The sequence below is a fragment of the Stigmatopora nigra genome, chromosome 4, assembly GCF_051989575.1.
Source record: "Stigmatopora nigra isolate UIUO_SnigA chromosome 4, RoL_Snig_1.1, whole genome shotgun sequence".
NCBI classification, from domain to species: Eukaryota; Metazoa; Chordata; class Actinopteri; order Syngnathiformes; family Syngnathidae; genus Stigmatopora; species Stigmatopora nigra.
Genome location: NC_135511.1, coordinates 16,648,184 through 16,669,667, shown reverse-complemented (window position 1 = coordinate 16,669,667; position 21,484 = coordinate 16,648,184). Strand labels below are relative to the sequence as shown.

The 21,484-nt window shown below is 35.6% G+C and overlaps 1 protein-coding gene across 5 annotated transcripts in view; it reads left to right on the top strand.

Moving 5' to 3' along the window:
* The window catches only part of lmx1bb (LIM homeobox transcription factor 1, beta b), a 158,128-nt gene that overhangs the window by 83,078 nt on the left and 53,566 nt on the right, over window positions 1-21,484 (top strand). For 3 of the 5 annotated variants that reach the window (XM_077714955.1, XM_077714953.1, XM_077714954.1), the window contains exons 7-9: window positions 1,700-1,802; window positions 12,147-12,266; window positions 12,508-12,694. In XM_077714955.1, coding sequence (XP_077571081.1) covers window positions 12,200-12,266; window positions 12,508-12,694 — 254 coding nt within the window. In that variant the 5' untranslated portion in view covers window positions 1,700-1,802; window positions 12,147-12,199. The other 2 variants (XM_077714957.1, XM_077714956.1) reach the window with 2 other exon arrangements.

Sequence of the window (21,484 nt, the reverse complement as noted above, 5' to 3'; positions counted from 1 at the left end):
TTGCCATGTTAGTATAATGTTGATGATACGTTTCTATTCACTATTGTTAAATGACTCGAGCTTTTTATAAAGACATCCTTTAAATTATTTCAGTCTTCCAAGATATTTTAAACCAAAATACTCTTAGATTAACCAATTGGAACCCCTCGTCGATGGGTGTCTAAACTTTTTTCGCCCTTTGCGGCCTCTGTCCTCTACTAAAAAAGAAAAAACAACATTTAACTCTTCCGTACTGAGGTGAGGTTCATGTCAGTGATGGCCTAAAGCACACTAGCCGGCACCCCAAAGCCTTCCTGCTCAATGCACTACATTCCAACACTGGCGTACTTAAAATAAAAACTGAAGAGCTTCGAATGGATTTCTCATGTAAATATTTATCAAAGCCTTCACTTCCTCCCTTGTCGGAACTGGAACTAAACTAACTCATAGCAGATATCAAGACAATGTCTAAGTTAAACACAGTAAGAGTGTAATACTGCAATACTTCAGGCTAAATTTTTAGAATTTAGAAAAAGAAAAAGCTCAATGAACCTCATTTATGTTAAATAAATTATTCTTGCGATCCTCATGAAAACATGAGGTACAGAGAATGTTTTTGTTTGTCATCCAAGATGTTCCCTGTTCCATTTAATGAAACATAACAACTGTAAATGGCTCCTAATGTGTAAATGCATGGTTTGATATGTATCTAGGCATTTATTTATTGATTTAATGTCAACCATAAAGTAGAAATTAGCCTGGCTTTTGTAACTGATAATCTGTTTTGAGAAGTGTTACTATTTTCTGCTAAGTATCCAAAAGAAAATGAAAAAAAATTTGTCAAAGTGGCGGCCCGGGGGCCAAATCCGGTCCGCCGCATCATTTTGTGCGGCCCAGGAAAGTAAATCATGAGTGCCGACTTTCTGTTTTAGGATTAAATTCAAATGAAGAGTATAGATTTATATTAATTTTCCTGATTTTTCTCCTTTTTAATCAATAATTGTCATTTTTTATTCATTTTTTTCTGTTTTTAGTTCAAAAATCATTGTAAAATCTGAAAATAAATAGAAAAAGCTAAAATAAACGTTGTTTTAGATCTTTAAAAACTGAATATTCAGGAATTTTAATCCAATTCTTTTAATCCATTTTAGATTAAAAAAATATGGGACTAATAATCATAAGTGACATGTGTATTGCGGCCAAAATACTTTTAAAAAGTGGAAATTCTTCAACTATGACAAGCTCACAATGACAATACTTCAGTAAAATTTGATCATGTTATTCAACATATTGATCTTTAAAAAAACATATGTGGAATAATAACTAATTTACAGATTGGAATTTCCATTACAAAAATTAAATCATCATATTTTGGGGCATTTCCACTCATTCATCACCATATGTTTTTTAAAGAAAGCGGCTTAAAAAAACAAAACATAAATAATTATATATGTATCACAATAATACCTGTTATTTATTGTGAAACTATGTTTTAGATAAACAAATATGGGACTAATAATCATAAGTGACATGTGCGTTTCTGCCAAAATTCTTTTAAAAAGTGGATTTTTTTCAATTATGACCAGATCAGAATGACAATAATTGAGAAAAATTTGATCATGTTATTCAACATATTAATCTGTAAAAAAAACCTATGTAAAATAATCACTTATTTGAAGAAAAGAGGAAATCTAATCATTGTATTTTGGTGCATTTCCAGGCATTCATCACCATCCATCCCGAATAACCAAAGTTGCTTGAAAGTGTTGGACTGGCCTACGTTGAGCCAAAATGGTGAACAGGACATCAAAGCTCCACCCTCTGTAAGTACGCCAGATGTCCCGCGGTCATTTTTACACTCACACCCGAGTCTATGACACGTAGCGGCGTGTAAGCGTATAGACAGAGGTGGATGGGCTGCTTGGAAATTGGAAAAGGAAGCTCGTATTTATGAGGTGGTTTGAGATCCTGTGTTAAGACATGGCTTAGCCTGCCACTCTCCCTCTGACAACCCTGTTTCCCTTGCGCTTGGGTGACCAGCGACCGATCCAGTTGAAGGAGTTAAGGCAGAACGCCTGTCAAAACAGGTTCAGGCCAGATCTGGACCCATGGCTAACATAGACAAGCAGGTGACGGAGTAAGTCACATGGATGCCACTCAGAGTTTTTTTGTTCTCACTGTGCTTGTATGGGTTTACTCCGGGTAATCCCTAAAAACATGCATGATAAGCTGGTCGAAATCTCTAAATTACATGTGTCAAAGTGGCGGCCCGGGGGCCAAATCTGGCCAGCCGCATCATTTTGTGCGGCCCGGAAAGTCAATCGTGAGTGCTGACTTTCTGTTTTAGGATCAAATTCAAATGAAGAGTATAGATGTATATTATATTTCCTGATTTTCCCCTTTTAAATCAATAATTGTCATTTTTTAATAATTTTTTCCTGTTTTTATTCAAAAAATATTTTGTAAATTCTAAAAATATATACAAAAAAAGCTAAAATAAACATTGTTTTAGATCTATAAACGAATGAATATTCAGGGATTTTAATCCAGTTCTTTTAATCAATCTGTTAAAAAAAATCATCATTTTCTTCTGTTTTTAGTTCAAAAATCATTTTTTAAAATCTAAAAATATATTTAAAAAAGGTAAAATAAACATTGTTTTAGATCTATACAAAAACTGAATATTCAGGGCTTTTCATCCAGTTCTTTTAATCCATTAATAAAAAAAATCTAAATATTATATCTAAAATAGTCCACGTAAAATCAAATCAACGTTAAAGCAACCCACCAACCAACCCTAGTCTGACACCCTTACTCTAAATTGCCCCTGTATACAATGAACGACCACAAAAATCATCATGCCCTGCGATTAGCTGGCCTCTCAAACTACCCAAAGTAGTTTTAAAACACACTCCAGCACCCCCATAGCCTATTCATTTGCCTTATGACGTCATGGAAGCTTAGCACATCCCACAGAGACTTCAAGTGAGAGGTTAGCCGTGTGGTCGCCACCACTTCAACGAACCTCTTGGCCGCACTTCAAATGTGAGGTTACATGAGCGATCTCCCAGAAATTGGGGTCCCCTCCCCCTCCCCCTCCCCTTTCCCCCCAACCCTCGCCACTCCGCCCATATGTGAGTCAAATTATTCTAATTGAGCTAGGATGGAGTCGGGTGTGAGGTGATCTCTCTCTCTTTCTCTCTCTCTTCATCCCAACTCACGTCCCCCCTGGAAGATATTTGTCAAGTGGCCAGCAAGTATCTTTTGCCCCGCCCCCTTTCGCCTGTAACATAGAAATCAATTAACCTCTTTCAAGTCTGATCAAAGCGCCTGATCGCCACGCAGGTTTTTCCACAAGAGGCGGGACAATTAGCTTAGCTTGCCTTAGCCACTGTGGACATACAGTAGTAGCATAACATACTCTCACATACTCACACACTCTCACACACTCACTCTCTCAGGCACATACACACTAAACATACAAGAATATATTATTTATGTTGTTTATGTTTCTTAAATACATACAAAGGTAGGTCCTCTTTCATATATGATCATTTTAGCAAAAAGAAAAAGGAATTTTAACCCAAAAGTAGATATTATTATATAAACACAATGTAAAAAGAAAAACCCCTGAACCACAAAAATAGAGCACAATACATTTTAAATGAGAGAATGATCAATATCATCTAAATTCAGGGAAGCCTGCGATTGGCTCGCCACGGATTAGTCCGCTAACTTCAAATTTGACATCCTTATGAGACAAATGTGTCAAATCTGGCCCATTGCATCATTTTGTGTGGCCCGGGGAAGTAAATCATGAGTGCCGACTTTCTGTTTTAGGATCAAATTCAAATGAAGAGTATAGATGTATATTAAATTTCCTGATTTTCCCCCTTTTAAATCAATAATTGTCATTTTTTAATCATTTTTTCTGTGTTTTAGTTCAAAAATCATTTCGTAAAATCTAAAAATATATATTAAAAAAATCTAAAATAAACATTGTTTTATATCTATGAAAAACTAATTATCCAGGGCTTTTAATCCAATTATTTTAATCCATTTATTTAAAAAAAAAATCTAAATATATCTAAAATAGTCCGGCCCACATAAAATCAAGTTGACATTAACGCGGCCCACCAACTATCAACCCTGTCATTAGAGGTTCATTATAGTGAGAAAAACAAGTTTACATCCCAAATTTAATATGCATGCAGTGACACATAACCACCACTAGTAGGAGCCTGTCTTTGAAAAATTCACTACACCACTAACTTAATATGAAACTGAAAATAATAGTCTTTACAACCAGTGATATAATTAAAAAGTAAAATGAGGATTGACCTGCTTTTATACGCCCCTAACTAGCTTACACCCTTAGCAGTCTCCCACATTACCTAAGACAAAAACCGACCCTGCTAACATCAAACTATTGGAACCCAAGGCTATGAGGTGCGATAGTAGCTTTTGTCCATAGACAGGTGCACTGACCCTGTCCACCCTGGAAGGTGGCGCTTGCGTTTTATTTGACAATAATGGCAGTCGGGCCTTTTTTTTAACAACCACCTGGATGTAATAAAGGTTCGAGCTCCTGAGCTCTGGCTGCCCAGAGGATTTCCCAGCAACTCCCGCGGGACTTCTGGCTAGTTAAGATGTTTATTAAGCTGAAAGTGGTCCAGTGGGAAAACACAGGCACTTCTGAGAGATTCGGCCCAGCAGTTTTCTTGTTAGTCGGCGCTCTCCCCCTTGAGACTTGGTTTTCTTTTTCTTTTCAAACCACCGAGGGAGGATAGGGGGGTCAGTTCAAGGGGTCACCAGGTTGACCGAATGGTAACTAGGCGCGTGAACCCGGCGAGGGAAAAATTCCTAAAAAGTTTGGGATGTTAGCTAAACATATATGGATGATGTGGTATGGCGGTGTCAATTGAGATTTTGACAGCGGGAGATAGGAATTTGAGATTTTGGAGTTCTTTCCTGTTGTCGGGGTGTATCTTGTTCTCATGATTAGATGGGAATCTTTTGGTAATGATTGTAATCTCAATCTAATTGGGAGAGTTTTGTGGGAAAAAAAGTAACCTCGAAAAAGTAGTCAAGTTCTTAGGAATTAAATGCCTCTTTTCTAACCCATTTTTTGAAAAAACTATTTTTTTTGTTTTTTTTTTTGGGTAAATTGTGTTTTTGAAAGAATATCATAGTTGAGCTAATAGGGATGTCCCATTTTTGCATATTTTTTAGCTTGGGAAATAGCTGACTTGAATGTTTTATTTTCCCTAAATTGAACAATATATACAGTCGTTTTTAAAATAAAAAAAATATTTTTGGGGGGAAATCAGTTTTTCAGCTAAAAAATATAATTGCAAACAAATTATATGTTTAAATATTTGGTTTTGTTAAATAAACGTATACATGTAATAGTCAAATTTGGTAAATACAGCTCTATGGAATCCAATTTTCTCGACTTTTAGGCTATTTTTGTTCTATAAAGTTATTTAGTGCCAATAAAAATATATAGTAAAATAAATTACTGTACTGATATGTATTTTTGGCAATATACCTTTGAAAATATAGCTTTAAAAATAATGTAATGTGATAAACTGAGCTCTGTTGATTGTGATTTTTTCAGTTTTTTAGTTAAATTTAAATTCTCAGTGGACATTTCTTCTGTTTTTCTGCAAAGTTTCTTTCCCTACTGTGACTATCCGATCAATTTATGTCAAAATTATCATCCTTTCAGACATTTGTCATGATTATACTTTAAATTGTAAAAGCAGTATATAAACTCCAAATAGCGTCTACGTTTAAATGCCGGTTCTACTTGGCGGTTGCCAGATTTTGACCTCAATAAGCTTTCCTGGTCCTCCAGTTCAAAGCAGTACTCTCTAGCCCGAGGGGTTTTGCCCTCATAACTTTATCTACTCTTTATTTTTTCTCAACTCCGTCACCCTCGGTCTACAGAAGTATAAAAGAGAAATAACGTGTTTAAAAATACTTCAATTGATAGGATTGTGACAAACTTATACAATTATTTTGTTGTTTTATTGTATTTTTAAGGCTAGTTTTGTCGTAAGCATGCAGTCAGTTAGGTTTTTAGTGGTTTCTGTCTTATGTTCTGGACAGATTAGAAATGCCTTGCGACAGACGCTGTCTAGATCTTCACCATCAGATACAGACAGCTGCAAAACATCTGGATGATTTCTACCTTCTTAGAACGCACTTCAATTCTGGTGGATTAATGCCTACACTTTAACATAAGGGTGTCAGACTCGGGTTGGTTCACGGGCTGCTTTAACGTCAATTTGAGTTTATGTGAGCTGGACCATTTTAGATATAATGTTTAGATTTTTTATTTTTTATAAATTGATTAAAAGAACTAGATCAAAAGCCTTGAATATTCAGTTTTTTGTAGATCTAAAAACAATGTTTATTTTAGCTTTTTTTATACGTATTTTTAGATTTTATAGAATCATTTTTTAACTAAAAACACAGAAGAAAATTGATTAAAAAATGACAATTATTGATTTAAAAGGGGGAGAATCTGGAAATTTAATATACACCTATACTTTTCATTATAATTTGATCCTGAAACAGAAAGTCAACTCGATTTCATGTGAGTCGGACCATTTTAGATATGATATTAATATTTTTTCTTTATAAATGGATTAAAAGAACTGGATTAAAAGCCCTGAATATTCAGTTCTTATAGATTTAAAACAATGTTTATGTGAGCTTTTTAATATATATTTTTTAGATTTTACAAAATATTTTTTGAACTAAAAACACAGAAAAAAATGATTAAAAAAATGACAATTATTGATTTAAAAGGGGAAAAAACAGGAAATTTAATATACATCTATACTCTTCATTTTAACTTGATCCTAAAACAGAAAGTTGGCACTCAAGATTTCCTTTCCCGGGCCACACAAAATGATGCAGCGGACCAGATTTGGCCCCCGGGCCGCCACTTTGACACATCTTTTTAACAGAATTAATAATACATTACAAGTGAGCAATGTAGCAAATATGGACTGCATTTTTTTATCTGGAAATTAATGTGAGACAATTGTAGGTGGTTTGTTGATAGTTAAAACTTTCTTACGGTAGCCGATGTGTGTGTGTGTGACGTATTGTTTTTCCAAAGTTGTCAATGAGGGCTTTCTTGCTTGGGTTGACTTGGATTAGCACCTGTGGTGTGTATGGTTAGAGAGATTTACGATTCTTTGGGCTCTCATCAGGAGTCAGAGATAGTCAAATTACACGTGGGTGTGTAGCTCTTGGAGGTATTCCGTGCCCGTAGGGTCCATTTTATTTGAAATTATCTTGCTGTGGGCTTTCCTTGTGTCTTGTTTGTCTATCAATTGAATGAAGGCAAGTAACTATGGCTGATTTATTCATTTATTTTTTTAAATTGTATTGTTTGTGTGTTCAGATTTGAATAGATTTGTAGATAAGACGCTTGAATATGTATGCATTTTTTTATAATTTGTTTATTTTGATAGATATATTGGTTTATACACAAATTAATATATTAATTCATTTTAAATATGGTATTTTTGACAGTGATTAGATAGGATTATAATGTTTTTATTTATATTTAATGCAAATTGCAAAGCATTTTTTCAAAAATTTATATTTAAGTGTAGAATAATTAATAACCGTGCAATTTCTGACCAATAGCAAGCCAGACATTTTTGCTGAATGACATAATGGAACATTTTGATGAAAGAAATATTCATACAAAAAGTTAGTAGTAGTATTTATTATCTTATCTATGCTTGAAAACAATTTTATGTATTTACTCGTATAGTCAATCATATTTTATGGTATGTTAATCATTTTTCCTAATTACATGTATTCTGGGTAAATTTGGGAAAAAAATACTTACATAAAATACATACATTTTCTTTAGTTGTTTGCACCAATTGCATTATATGATGTAATGTCAATTTTCCACCAGAAGGGGACAGTGTTGTAATTCAAAACTCAGATTTTTGGCTTCAAATCACGTTTCAAAATCAAATCAAAGTATAAAAAGCAGCCACAGCCAGTCTCTAGTTAGAACCATAAAAAAATAATTGAATAAAGAAACCACAGTGTGCACACTTCGTTACACGAATCATTAATTTTCATCGTCAACAATTCTATACTCACCCAAAATCTTTAGTACTTTAATGTAAAGACTTAAAAAGCAATTATTTGTTATTAGTATTGTTATTAAACATGTTGTGAATTTTTTTCTAGCTATATTTAGTCTTCCATTCATTTGTAAATATAACTGTTGTGGGAATAAGCAAAAATGTGGTTAAAGCGAGTTTAAATTAATTAATATAAATTAATTCTAAATCATTTCAATTAAAATTTGTAGGCAGGTAGTCTGACATTAATCTAATAACAATTAATATCATTTATAGCCATTGTTTATGTAGGGAAAATGTATATACCATAAGATTATTGCTTTTAATTCCAATCCCATGAACACACACGACGACAAACTACTAAATAAATTATGTTAAAATCATAAAAGACGTCAAATCGCTTCCTTCATCCAGGATTTTCATCGGGCCATCTGTCAAAAAAAAAACGCTGCCCATTTTGTCAGAAGATGGAAAATATGTAAATCCACCAGATCATAAACAAATACTGTAGAAATGCATACGTTGATTTTGTATAATCCACTATGATTCGTGTGTACGTGTGTGTTTTAGTTCAACACAATACGTATTTTTTTCGTCAAGATTTATATTTCTTGTTTTTAAAACTGTTAAAAAACATTAAAATAATAATTATTATTATTAAATATACTTTAACGAACTATATTTGGGAATGGAGTATTTCGTAGTTAAACCTGTAGCTGTAACTGAAGATCCAAAATGGCTGCGCACGGGCCTTGTTTTGCATTCAAACCTGGTCATTTTTCTGCAATCTAGGAGAAATTATTGAAGGGGTTGAAATAGCAGGTTTAGTGCGCAATCGACTAATCCAATTACATCCGATTCGTCACAAATGTCTCCCTCCCAATTCGTCCAATCGGCACCAAGGATGATCTGCAACCCGATAAGAGCCGTGGAAGCCGTCACAGCTGCAGGAATTAGTTGGAAATGACGGGGGGAAAAGCTTCATTCCCAATCGTTGGAAAACAAAAGAAACCCTTTTTAAAATAGAAAATAAAGACGCAACTTTGTTTAAAGAGGAAAATGCTTGCAAAATGTATGTGACAAAAGTAATTAAATCATGTTTGCATGTGATTTATAGTCACATTTAGTCATGTTTAACCTTGAAATGTCGTTATTTAACGTTAACTTGAAATTTGGGGTTTTGAAACAGTGGATTCGTTTATTTGTGGACCTCCAATGTGATAAATGTTGGAGTAATAATTAAAAATAAAGCTTATATCTATATAATTTAGTTTTTTTTATTTATTTAATTCCATCGTGGAATCACATTGCTTAATCCATGAGCAGTTATTATAACTTAATTATATATAATATCATTGAAAAATACATATTTGTGCAGAAAATGACTTCATTTTGTCCATTTTTATGAAACAATGCATGACTTGAGATAAGCATTTTTAAATAAAATAATGCATGACTTGAGATATGCATTTTATAAAACAATACATGACTTGAGATATGCATTTTTATAAAAGAATGCATGACTTGAGATATGCAATTTTATAAAACAATGCATGCCTTGAGATATGCATTTCTATAAAACAAAGCATGTCTTGAGATGTGCATTTTTTTTAATAAAACTGCATGACTTGAGATATGCATTTTTATAAAACTGCATGACTTGAGATATGCATTTTTATAAAACAATGCATGACTTGAAATATGCATTTTTCATGACTTGAGATATGCATTTTCATAAAACAATGCCTAACTCGAGATATGAATTTTCTATATAACCACATAATGGAAAAAAAAGTTCATTTAGAAAAGCAACAAAAAAAAAAACATTCGTTTCTGTTTATCCAAGCAAGAAAGTGCCTGCATTTAGATGTTAAATTATTCATCACCTTCTTCCAGGATGTATCTACACGTCCACTTAGTAGTTCTCTTACCTTCTGGGCAGGATGCAACATGGCTTCCTAGAAATGTGTCTGCTCTCAGGACGTTCTGGTTCGACTTTAGAACTTCGTCTTGTGTTCTTAACCCACACCTGCTGCTCATACTCCTTTCCTATATATGTTTTTTCCCCCTGCCTTGTTTAAAGTGAGCGTGGCCTTCTCATGCAGGGGGTCATTAAAACACAGCTAAAGTTGGACGATTGATTTATTGAATGAACAATTTGATCCACCATACGAACACCAAATTCGTGTGTGTATGTAGACTGCTGTTGTATTTTTTGTGTGTGGTTATATTGATTAAAAAGTATTGATGATGCTCAGCTCATAATGCTGCTCAGTTGTGCAATCATCTCAGATTTGTGTAAGGTTGGAATCGACTTTTTGGAATTATGGATTCGACTTTATGACAGTGAGGAGGAGCAGAATATGTGTTCTTCAATGAGATCATTAAAGTAATTTTGTTTTAAATGATTGCAGACTAGGAAGGTACTTGAGGCGTGTGAGATGAGTTGAAAGAAGTTCCTGCGGTGGACAGTAGAGGGCGTGTTGAGTAATTTGACTCGGTTTTATTAAAATGCTGAAGGGCACCGTCTGCAAACTCCATAAAGGCCTCGGAAAAGAGAACATACACGCTGCGAGATGAAAGTGTAGTAGTTGTAGTAGTAGTGGTAGTAGTCTTTACATCTGGGAGGACTGCATCTTTATAGAGGCCCATTTTAAATATATAACTTGGTGGCTTGGTAAATCAAAGGGCACTGATGCATAATATGATTATTCATGTTAGTACTATAGTATTATTGCATCTTAATTAATTTTAATTGTGCTGTTGTTTACATGAGATACATTCAATCACAGCTTGTTTTTGTAGACTAAGCAACAAATAGGCAAAATACACACACACACAAGATATATATATATATATATATATATATATATATATATATATATATATATATATATATATATATATATATATATATATATATATATATATATATATATATATATATATATATATATATATATATATATATATATATATATATATATATATATATATATATATATATATATATATATATATATATATATATATATATATATAGTCAGTCTTAATTTAATTTCTATAAACAATCTAATACAATTAAGCTACTACAATTCTCTTACGTTGACAGGATTTTATTTTAACATATCATGCTGTTATGCTCTTTTATTGAATTCACAAGAATTACATTTCCAATCATGATTATTATTATAATGATAGGCCAGTGCTGGCTTTTTTATTATTATTATTATTATTAGGGGGGATTTAGCCATGGCCTTTTCAATCTGTTATCACTTCCGATCACCAGGTGCATCCGTTGAAGGAGATATACTTCTAATAGAAACAAAAAGAACCACGTGATGTCTCCTCATATATATCTAAAAATCTTCATTGTACAAATACCTTTTTTATTGCTAAAATGTGCCATGCCCGTATCTTCTTTAGGTATAATTATCCTGTTTTTGGCACGATTTGGTGCAATTGCACATCACGTTTGTGTCGATTATTCTTTTGTGCAATATGATTGTCGTTACTGCAATGCACTCCAATAGCATCCCAATGCATGTGAGTGGTGAGTTCAAAAAAAAAAAAAAAAGTGCAGCCATGCCCGCACGAGTGGGAGGTTCCACTCGCCTCAATCACGATGTGAGGACTTGAACAGGGACACGAGCACAAGCGAGCAAGTAAGCAACCTCCCGCATGAGTTGGTGCCGGGACATCTCCACACGCCTCATGTCTGCCGTCTTCGTCGTCGTTGTCTTCTTCTTCTTCTTCTCGGAGCAACTGTAATTGCATCGCCGCCAAATCGGCACTCGTCGCTCCAACGACACGCAAACGCGTCTTCGGTACTCATTTTTACAGGTGACAGCGAACGCGCCTATTTTGAGCGTTTATGTCGCGTGGCGATACTAAACGCGTAAAAAAACGTGTTTTGTCTTGTTTTTAAAGATATGGCTGATCAACAGGTTTGGATTTTGGTAATTCGGGTTGTCGAGTTGGTTACGGTGGAGACTCGCGTGAATGTGTTTTGGGGGTTTTGACGGCTTTTCCCGACAGGTCCGGTGGAAGCACTACGGTTTTCTACGGGGGAACCATCCCACACGTGCATCATGTTGGACGGGATAAAAATAGAGGAGCATCCGCTGAGATCGGGACAAGCTCTGGGTGTCATGATCGGTGAGTTTCAACAAAAAATGATCAAATAACTAATCAAACACCTCAATTTTGGTGTCGTACATAACATTTATTTTGTAAAATTACTTATCTATTGTCGTTATTTTGTAAAAAATGACTTATTTATTGTCATTACTTTTATTAGCGAGAATTACAGGCGCAATGTGATGGTTTCACTGGATGCGCATTGAATCCAAGGCCTTAATTTTTGGTTGTTTAAATTCGATTTTTTTGTGGTTTCAAGGGACAGACTGTCACCATCAGACTGTTTGTGAAGGCTGCCATCGGCCCATCTCTGACCGCTTCTTGATGAGGGTCAACGAGTCGTCGTGGCATGAGGAGTGTTTGCAGTGCACAGTGTGTCAACAGCCGCTCATCACCAGCTGCTACTTCAGAGAAAGGAAACTTTACTGCAAGCATGACTACCAACAGTAAGAATTGCAATTTTTTTTATCTTCCCCTATTTTTATATTACAAAACTGCATTTTTGAGGATGCTTGCTGGTGTGGCCTGCCAATTAATTGTGTGCATGACGATTGATATCAATTTGATAAGCCATATTTGGATTTTTAAAAAGTGGTGTTATCATTTTGAGCAAAAAATGTGCAAAAAATCATGTCTCGCAGTTTAAAACGGTCCCTAGAAATAACTAAATGTGCGTGTGTTTTGCAAAACCTGAATGCATTTTGGGTGTTTTTTTAAATTAATACTGTTCGTTATTATCTTTATTATAGTAAATGTATACAACAAAATATATATATATATTATCGTCTGACTTAACACTACCAAATGCCAGTTTTTTTTACCACTCTTTCCGTATTTAATACTATGCTGCTGTCTTCCTATACCAAAATAATGTAATTTTTTATATCCACAAAAACAAAAAATACTAATTTCATATCCCCTTAAATATAAACACATTTTACATTTTAAATCTACATGTTTATATATAATTATATCTCAATCAAAAAGCCTTAGCCAAAATGTACACGCGCGTCATTTAAGGTTACACGGTCCCTAAGTATGATTTACATGAACCTATTGACAGGGTTTTTAAATGTTTTATAATTAAAGGCAATTATTAAAATTCCTTTCTTATGCGCGTGTAGCACTCCCCAGCGCGAACATGTATGTGCCATATTTAGAAATAGTCGCATGCATGATTTAAGTGTTTGCTACTGTAAATGTTGCTACTTCAATGTAAAAAAAAAGTAATTACATTTTTATTATTTTTGCTGTCATCATTATAACTCAAGAATACAGACATCTAATCATTTATCTCCACTTCAAACCCAGTCTTAACATATTTTTTCACATATACTCTATTATATTTAATGTCTGAGATCAAAAATCTAAATTTATTATTATATTGTTTTATTTTGGTGTCTGTTTTTACATTACCAGAATTATACTTATGTATATATTCATGGTTGTATACTATGGCTTAGCATTGGGTTGTTGTTTTGGGCCTTGAGGACCATTTGGGTGTCTCTATATTGCTTTTTTTGAATACGCGCTTTTCATGCTTGTTATCAAATTGTACAGCTTTTTTGTCTGGCCTGTTTAAAAAAAATTCCCCTCCCATTATGGGGACATGGTGGCTCCCTGTTAGACACCTTGCTCGCAACAAAGAAATACATCCATCGCCGTGTGTGCTACTCCCGCAGCTTTGTGACAGTCTACTTGTAGGATAACAATGGGGGTAAAAATCACAGCAGTAACTATGGGATACCACCATTTTGGCATTTGGGGGAACCCAAGTTTTTTTAATTTGTTTAAACCATAGCCTATTCACTGTAGTGTTTTTACAAGAAATAAGAAATTGTATTTTTACCAAGTGCGTCCGTCGACTAGGAAATCCACTTCTTTTATTCCACTTCTTTTATTCCACTTTTACTCCACTTTTCTTATTCCACTTTTTATTCCACTTATTATTCCATTTATTTTATTCCACTTATTTTATTCCACTTTTTTATTCCACTTTTTTATTCCACTTATTTTATTCCACTTATTCAATTCCACTTATTCTATTCCACTTATTCTATTCCACTTATTTTATTCCACTTATTTTATTCCACTTTTTTTATTCCACCTTTTTTATTCCACTTCTTTTATTCCACCTATTTTATTCCACCTATTTTATTCCACCTATTTTATTCCACCTATTTTATTCCACCTATTTTATTCCTCTTCTTTTATTCCACTTATTTTATTCCTGTTTGTAACCTAGTCCACTTGTGTGGCATGTCCATTCGTAGACCCGCTGGGTGCAAACCTGTGTTCACATGCTGTTATTTAAACGCATCTTTTAATGCTTGGTTCACTTTTGCAACCCCCTTTTTTGCGTTTACGCTCAAAGCTAAAACGAAGGCCCATTCCGACACACACACTCACACACACTCGTATATACACACACACATGCAGAAAGACAATGTCCCCTTTTCTTATTTATTCCACGTGCAGTGATGGGATATTTAAGGATGTAATTGGCACCTTTTTGACTTTTATGACACCTATTTAAGATGCATTTGTCAGCCCACAAACTGCTTGGGGCGGTGAAGAGAGAAAGCTCTTAGCATTGGAGGTTCTCTTGCCTAATTACATTCCTTCAGCAACTGATTCATGCTCCATAATCAGCTCTCACTAGCTATAATAAATCAAGGAATTGGCAAGCAGTCTTTTTTTTTCTTCACACCTTTGGTACTGCTTTAACTGTAGACAGGGGAAAACAATTGTGTACCATGTTATTAAAACTCACACCAACATGGTTCAGTTAGTTTTACTCCATATAGTGCAATTATATAGTAACAAGATTGGATTTTATTATCCTTTTTATCCGGTATGTTTTTTTTATACAGAAAGTAACTGACTTGTATTTATTGCGGATGTTTTGACCTAGATTTTGAGGAAATTGGAATTTATGTGTTGGTGAAACAGGTTTGGCAGGGTTTAGTTGTGTTGGAAATTAGGAAATTGGAATTGAAAGGGTTTTGGGAGATGGTTTTAAAAAATGGAAGTTGATTTTTTTTAAAAAATGGTATTTGTTAGGAATTTTTGGTTGGAAAAAAATTGATTTTGTTATTGGTCCATGTGGCTGCTTTGAGATGTTTTGGGTGGATGATAGGGGCAATCGTTAAGAGCGAGAACATGCTAGAGGCCGAGTGGAATTGCACCACCCTGAGAGAGTTTGCGTTTGCACCCTGGCGTTTGCAGTTCAACCATGCTTCATTTGAGAAAAAAAGAATAGAAATCCTATCCCTAGAGCAAAGGTGTTGGACTCGGTTTGGTTCGCGAGCCGCATTAACGTCAAGTTGATTTCATGTGGGATGGACCATTTTAGATATAATATTTAGATTTTTTTTTGTAAATGGATTAAATGAACTGGATTAGAGGCCCTGAATATTCCGTTTATTTTATATATTCCGTCTATTTGAGCTTTTTAAAATATATTTTAAGATTTTACAAAATGATTTTTGAACTAAAAACAGAAAAAATGATTAAAAATGACAATTATTGATTTAAAAGGGAGAAAATCAGGAAATATAATATACATCTATACTCTTCATTTTAATTTCATCCTAAAACAGAAAGCCGGCACTCGTGATTTACTTTCCCGGGCCGCACAAAATGATGCGGCGGGCCATATTTGGCCCCAGGGCCGCCACTTTGACACCTGTTTCCTAGAGGGACTTTTCCCTTTTAAGCAAGCTTTCATCTAGTGAGGCTATCACAAGGCCACAATCCAGTAATAGACGGCCTCATTAGAAAGCGACACGACAAAAAATAACTACACTAAAAATGTAACCACATACCTTACAACCTGCATCTCGGGGTGTAGTAAATAGCACAGTAATATTTCATAGTCAGGCTGTACTTGAGAATATTTTATCCAGCGGGATGACTCCTGATGGTCACGAAAACAACAACACTTGCATTTTTTTTTCTGAAGAAGTAAGCAAAATTTAAAACCAGGTCATGCCAGTTAGATCAAAACGGCTGTGATGAAGCCATAAAAATGGACAGTCCCAATGGGTCGCACCTCCCATGCATGCTGGACGATCCCCAAGTGTGCTGAGAGCCGCCTTTTTAGAGCTGTTTGGAGTACCCTCCTGTGAACTTGTTGTTTTTTAATTAGCTGAGCTTGTGACGCTACAGCAGTATGCTGACCGCTGGTTTTTCTTGTTAGCTAGCCCAATATGTGTGTGTGTAGGTGTGTGTGTGTTTTAACTCTGTCCAGGACACCCCCATACCCATAGACCAAGGGTGTCAGACTCGGGTTGGTTCGCGAGCCGCTTTAACGTCAACTTGATTTCAGGTGGGCCGAACCATTTTAGATATATTGAGATTTTTTTTATAAATGGATTAAAAAAACTGGATTAAAGGCCCTGAATATTCCGTTTTTTATAGATTTAAAACAATGTTTATTTTGGCTTTTTTTTAAATAGATTTTTAGATTTTACAAAATGATTTTTGAACTAAAAACACAGAAAAATGGATTAAAAATGACAATTATTGATTTAAAGGGGGGAAAATCAGGAAATTTAATATACATCTATACTTTTCATTTTAATTTGATCAAAAAAACAAAGTCAGTACTCATAATTTACTTTCCCGGACTGCACAAAATGATACGGTGGGCCATATTTGGCCCGCGGGCCGCCACTTTGACACCTGTGACATTGACAAAAAAAAAACACAACTAAAAGTAAACAGGCAAAAAATAGATGTCGCTAATGTTGTCAATCTAATTGCTAATTTTAATATTTCATTTAAAACTTGTTTTTTTTCTTGGAAAAAAAAACAAGTGAGCAATTTTCCCATCTGATCTTTGTTTGTTCCTTGGAGAGGGGACCTTTCTCAACTATCGATCTTTTCCAAATGCAGCCTAAAAAGGATATAAATGTGTCTCGAGTACTGTTCTTGTGTAAATAACAATGAGAGAGCTCCAATGTTAGAACGTTAAGCTGCATAATATTGCTTCAGCTTGTTGGGATTTTTAGCGCTCGGCGATCAGCTAGCTTGAACTGACCCTGTCCCTCTGTAAGGAAGTATTGGGTTCTGTATCAACATGGCTTGGTGTCTTCAAGCTGTACACTCGGATGCATCTTTTGACTTTGCACTGTAACGGTTACTGTTATACTTTTGTAAAAAAAAACAAAAAAAAAATGTGCCAATTTTTTTTTTAAGTTGCTGTTTATTATTCAGATTTTGAGACTTTATTCTTTATTATGTATGATTTTCTATGAGGAAACTGTGATATGAAAAGATTGTAAAGATTACCATAGTTTTCGCACCTGAGTATAAGTCTTATTAGTCGAGAACGTTTAAAAAAGACGTAAAAAAATTATATAAGTCGCATTAGCCAAAATAATTCACATTTTTTCAATGCAAAAGAAAAAATATATACACGTATATCATAAGTCACATTGGTGTGGAAGCAGTTATTTAATCAATATTTAATTAAAATGTAATTTAATATTTAGTTTATCAGTAACCAAGAAGGAACATAGTACGTAAAATAATAGTAAAAATCGTAAAAACAGACAAAACAGGCACCTGTTAATATAGCATATACATTTTTTATAACTTTAGCCTAAAGAATACAACATAACAACCTGTTAAGTCATAGTAAAAAGCTAAAACTCGTATATAAGTCGCACTCGAGTATAAGCCGCATGCCAAGCCATAGTAGTACAAAAAATGACTTGTAGTCCAGAAAATATTACTCACAATGTTAACAGTAATTATCAAGATGGCAATTTTAGGTTGAGATATTTTTCTGTGGACATAAATGCTAAAAATGTGTGCGTATTTTTTTGTGGGGGGTGCTTGAGCGCACACACACAAAGCAAAGCACTTTGCAGGATGCTTTGTGAAGCCACTGAGCTCAGCCATGGTAATGCCATCACCGCTTTAAAGGCCAGTCTGGTGGCAAAGGATGTGGAAAAGAGGAGTGTGTGCATATAAGTGTGTATTTGGGTGTGTGTGTGTGGATGCAGTGGTGCAGTAGAGTAGAAGGATCTGCCTGGTGTGCTCACATTACACTGCGTGATAGCAAAGGGGTGCAGAGGAACTCAAGCATGCAATTTGTTGCTAGCCACAATTTAACCTCATCTCCTCAAGCCGGCTGTTCGGCAGCCAGTGGGACACGTCAGTCAATCGAGGGAAGCTAATCAGTGACACCGACCAGGAGAAAAAAATAGTCCCAGGCTTGGCAACAACAGTCATTTTCATTACTACCAAGTCCTCGGGCCTTCAGGTTTATTTTCACAGCATGACAACTTTTCATAACAAAAAGCAACCGCAACCATTAAAGTAATTTACAAATTAGAACGTCTTGAATTGTGTGAAATTCTGCCATGGCGACGTTTTGGGTTGGAATATGTCGTGTTATGTTGGAATGGAGAGAAGGTAGATGGTTAAAATAGGGTCAGAAGTTAAAATTTTGCAACATTTTCAATCGCATTTTTAATTTGTTTGCCTTCTTTTGCTTGTTTGAGGCTAATTTGAGAAGAAATTGCTTCTTTGGGCAAGAAAAATGAATAACTAGGCCAAGGGTGGGCAATTTTTTTGGCCCCGTAGGGCCACATTGACTTTAAAAACTTGACAGATGGGCGGGGTCAGCACAAGATACGATACATATATAAAAGTGCATCCGTTAACAGTACCTATGAAACATAAACAGAAAAAAGGACTAAAGTATTAACATACTCATCACTCATCATTATAGTAAAAAGTATATAGTACAAAGTCAAGTAAAAAGGAATGTATTAGGAATTATGAAAATGTCATTAAAAAAAGATAGAGGGGCTGTAATACACAAAAAACAAATTAGAGTGGACACAGCTACTGCCACTGGCTTCCACGTGACGGCGCCATCTTGGGGATAAAAAAACATTATTTGGACAACATCAGCGGGCCTGATTAAAACGCCTCGCGAGCCGGGTGTGGCCCGCGGGCCGTAGTTTACCCATATCTGAACTAGCCTCTGCTATTGGCCCAACAGGGTCGCTGTTGGCCCCAGTCGAGTATATGTGATCCCAGTCTGGAATGTTTTTCCAACACGTAAGCTTTTCACAGATACACTAGAGAGGACTGGCATCACAGTGGCAAGTGCTGCATTCAGACTGTTGTGTGCTCAAGGCTTACTCTCACACTCATGTCACACATTCTAGCTCTACATGGCAATGAGCACAGTCGTGCGTTTGCCAACCTGCTCTCCACATTTGGTGAGGGTGTGGGTAGCAAATATGCGTATGCACTCACTCACTCATTTCCTCTATTTCCTCGTTTCTTTGTCTCTTATCCCGATCCACATTCATCCCATTCTCAACCTCTTCATAACTCTAAATTTCACCCAAATAATCGCCCCGATACCACAAAACATGTATCTTTTTCCTGACTACTGTATTTTCACAACTATAAGGCACACCACATTATAAGCCTCACCCTCAATGGATGACATTTTTCCATATATAAGGCGCAATGTATTATAAGGCGCACTCTATTATAAGGCGCACTGTATTATAAGGCGCACTGTATTATAAGGCGCACTGTATTATAAGGCGCACTGTATTATAAGGCGCACTGTATTATAAGGCCCACTCTATTATAAGGCGCGCTGTCTGTCTATTTTGGAGAAAATTTAAGACTTTTAAGTGCGCCTTATAGTCGTGAAAATACGGTAAGTGCTATTGACTTCCAGGTATGAAGCACTCACTACTTTACAGTCACCTCTAGAGCCAGCCATTGTTGATGTTTTGGATTTTTTGGTCTAAAATCTTGCAGTGGGGGAGGAGCTTTATGATGGAGCACTGGATTATAAGGCGCACTGTCTATTTTGGAGAAAATGTAAGACTTTTAAGTGCGCCTTATAGTCGTGAAAATACGGTACTTTTAATCTTCATCAAATGAGATTAACACCACCGCAAAACCGGTATTCCCTCTCCCAAGTGACTGACAGAGATTTGCACTTTTATCATTAAGTGTGACACTAAGCCGGTCGAGCTTTGTCTTGAAAAGAGGCTCTGACGGAAACGGGGGCTCCTAATCCTTTTATTTGTGTCCGACCCAAAAAAAAGAGGGAAGAATAGGGGCTAGGCCCGGGCCATAGAATGTCTCCCCCCCCGTCCTCTCCCGAGACCTGGTCTCCACAGACAAGTGAGCATGAGACGCATCTTATGTGGTCTACGCACACGAGTGGACATGCTAGCATTAGCGGAAGTACGATAGCAACGCAAAAAATCGCGCTTTTGTAAAGAATCGGGGTCTGTTTACATTCTGGCAGCATTTGGATTGGCTGAAATGTGCAATTCTGACAAGGATACAATGAATGAAGTTTACTGGTTGGCTGGTCAAGGTCCAACGCCAGCTTTTATCTTGAGCTCACATCGGGTTGTGGGGCATCAGTTCCTTTTGTGAGCGCACCCTTGTGGTAATCCGTCTCCCGCGGGAGTCCCCCCGGGGGCACTTTATTTACTCATTCAACTGTTTGGAAGTCTGTTAGACCGCAGATCAGATGCAGTGAGACCAATGTGATTACTTTAACCGCTACCACAGATTTCTACCGTATTTTCACGACTATAAGGCGCACTTCAAAGTCTTAAATTTTCTCCAAAATAGACAGTGCGCCTTATAATCCAGTGCGCCCTATATATGGAAAAAACAGAAAACCAAAAAACGAAAAACCACCACTGTCGGATATTAAAAAAAACACCAACGCCTGAACTGAAACAATACTGCAGTTGCCATCTTAGTTTACAAAATCTTCCATCATATAGCTCCTCCCCCACTGCAAGATTTTATACAAAAAAATCCAAAACATCAACAATGGCTGGCTCTAGAGGTGACTGTAAAGTAGTGAGTGCTTCATACCTGGAAGTCAATTGCAATTACCGTATTTTCACCACTATAAGGCGCACTTAAAAGTCTTACATTTTCTCCCAAATAGACAGTGCGCCTTATAATACAGTGCGCCTTATATATGGAAAAAATGTCATTCATTGATGGTGCGCCTTATAATCGTGAAAATACAGTACTTACTCCACAACCTCCATCTTTCCACAACCCAGAATTAAACTAGTTCCTAAAACTCTTCAGATCCAATTAGAAATTCCCAACAAACACGTTATATTTCTGTTCCTATTTGTTCGAAGACCCTTTTTCGTAGTCAATCGTCGTATCTGCCTGGTGTCAATGTAAAAAAAAAAGACCTAACATTT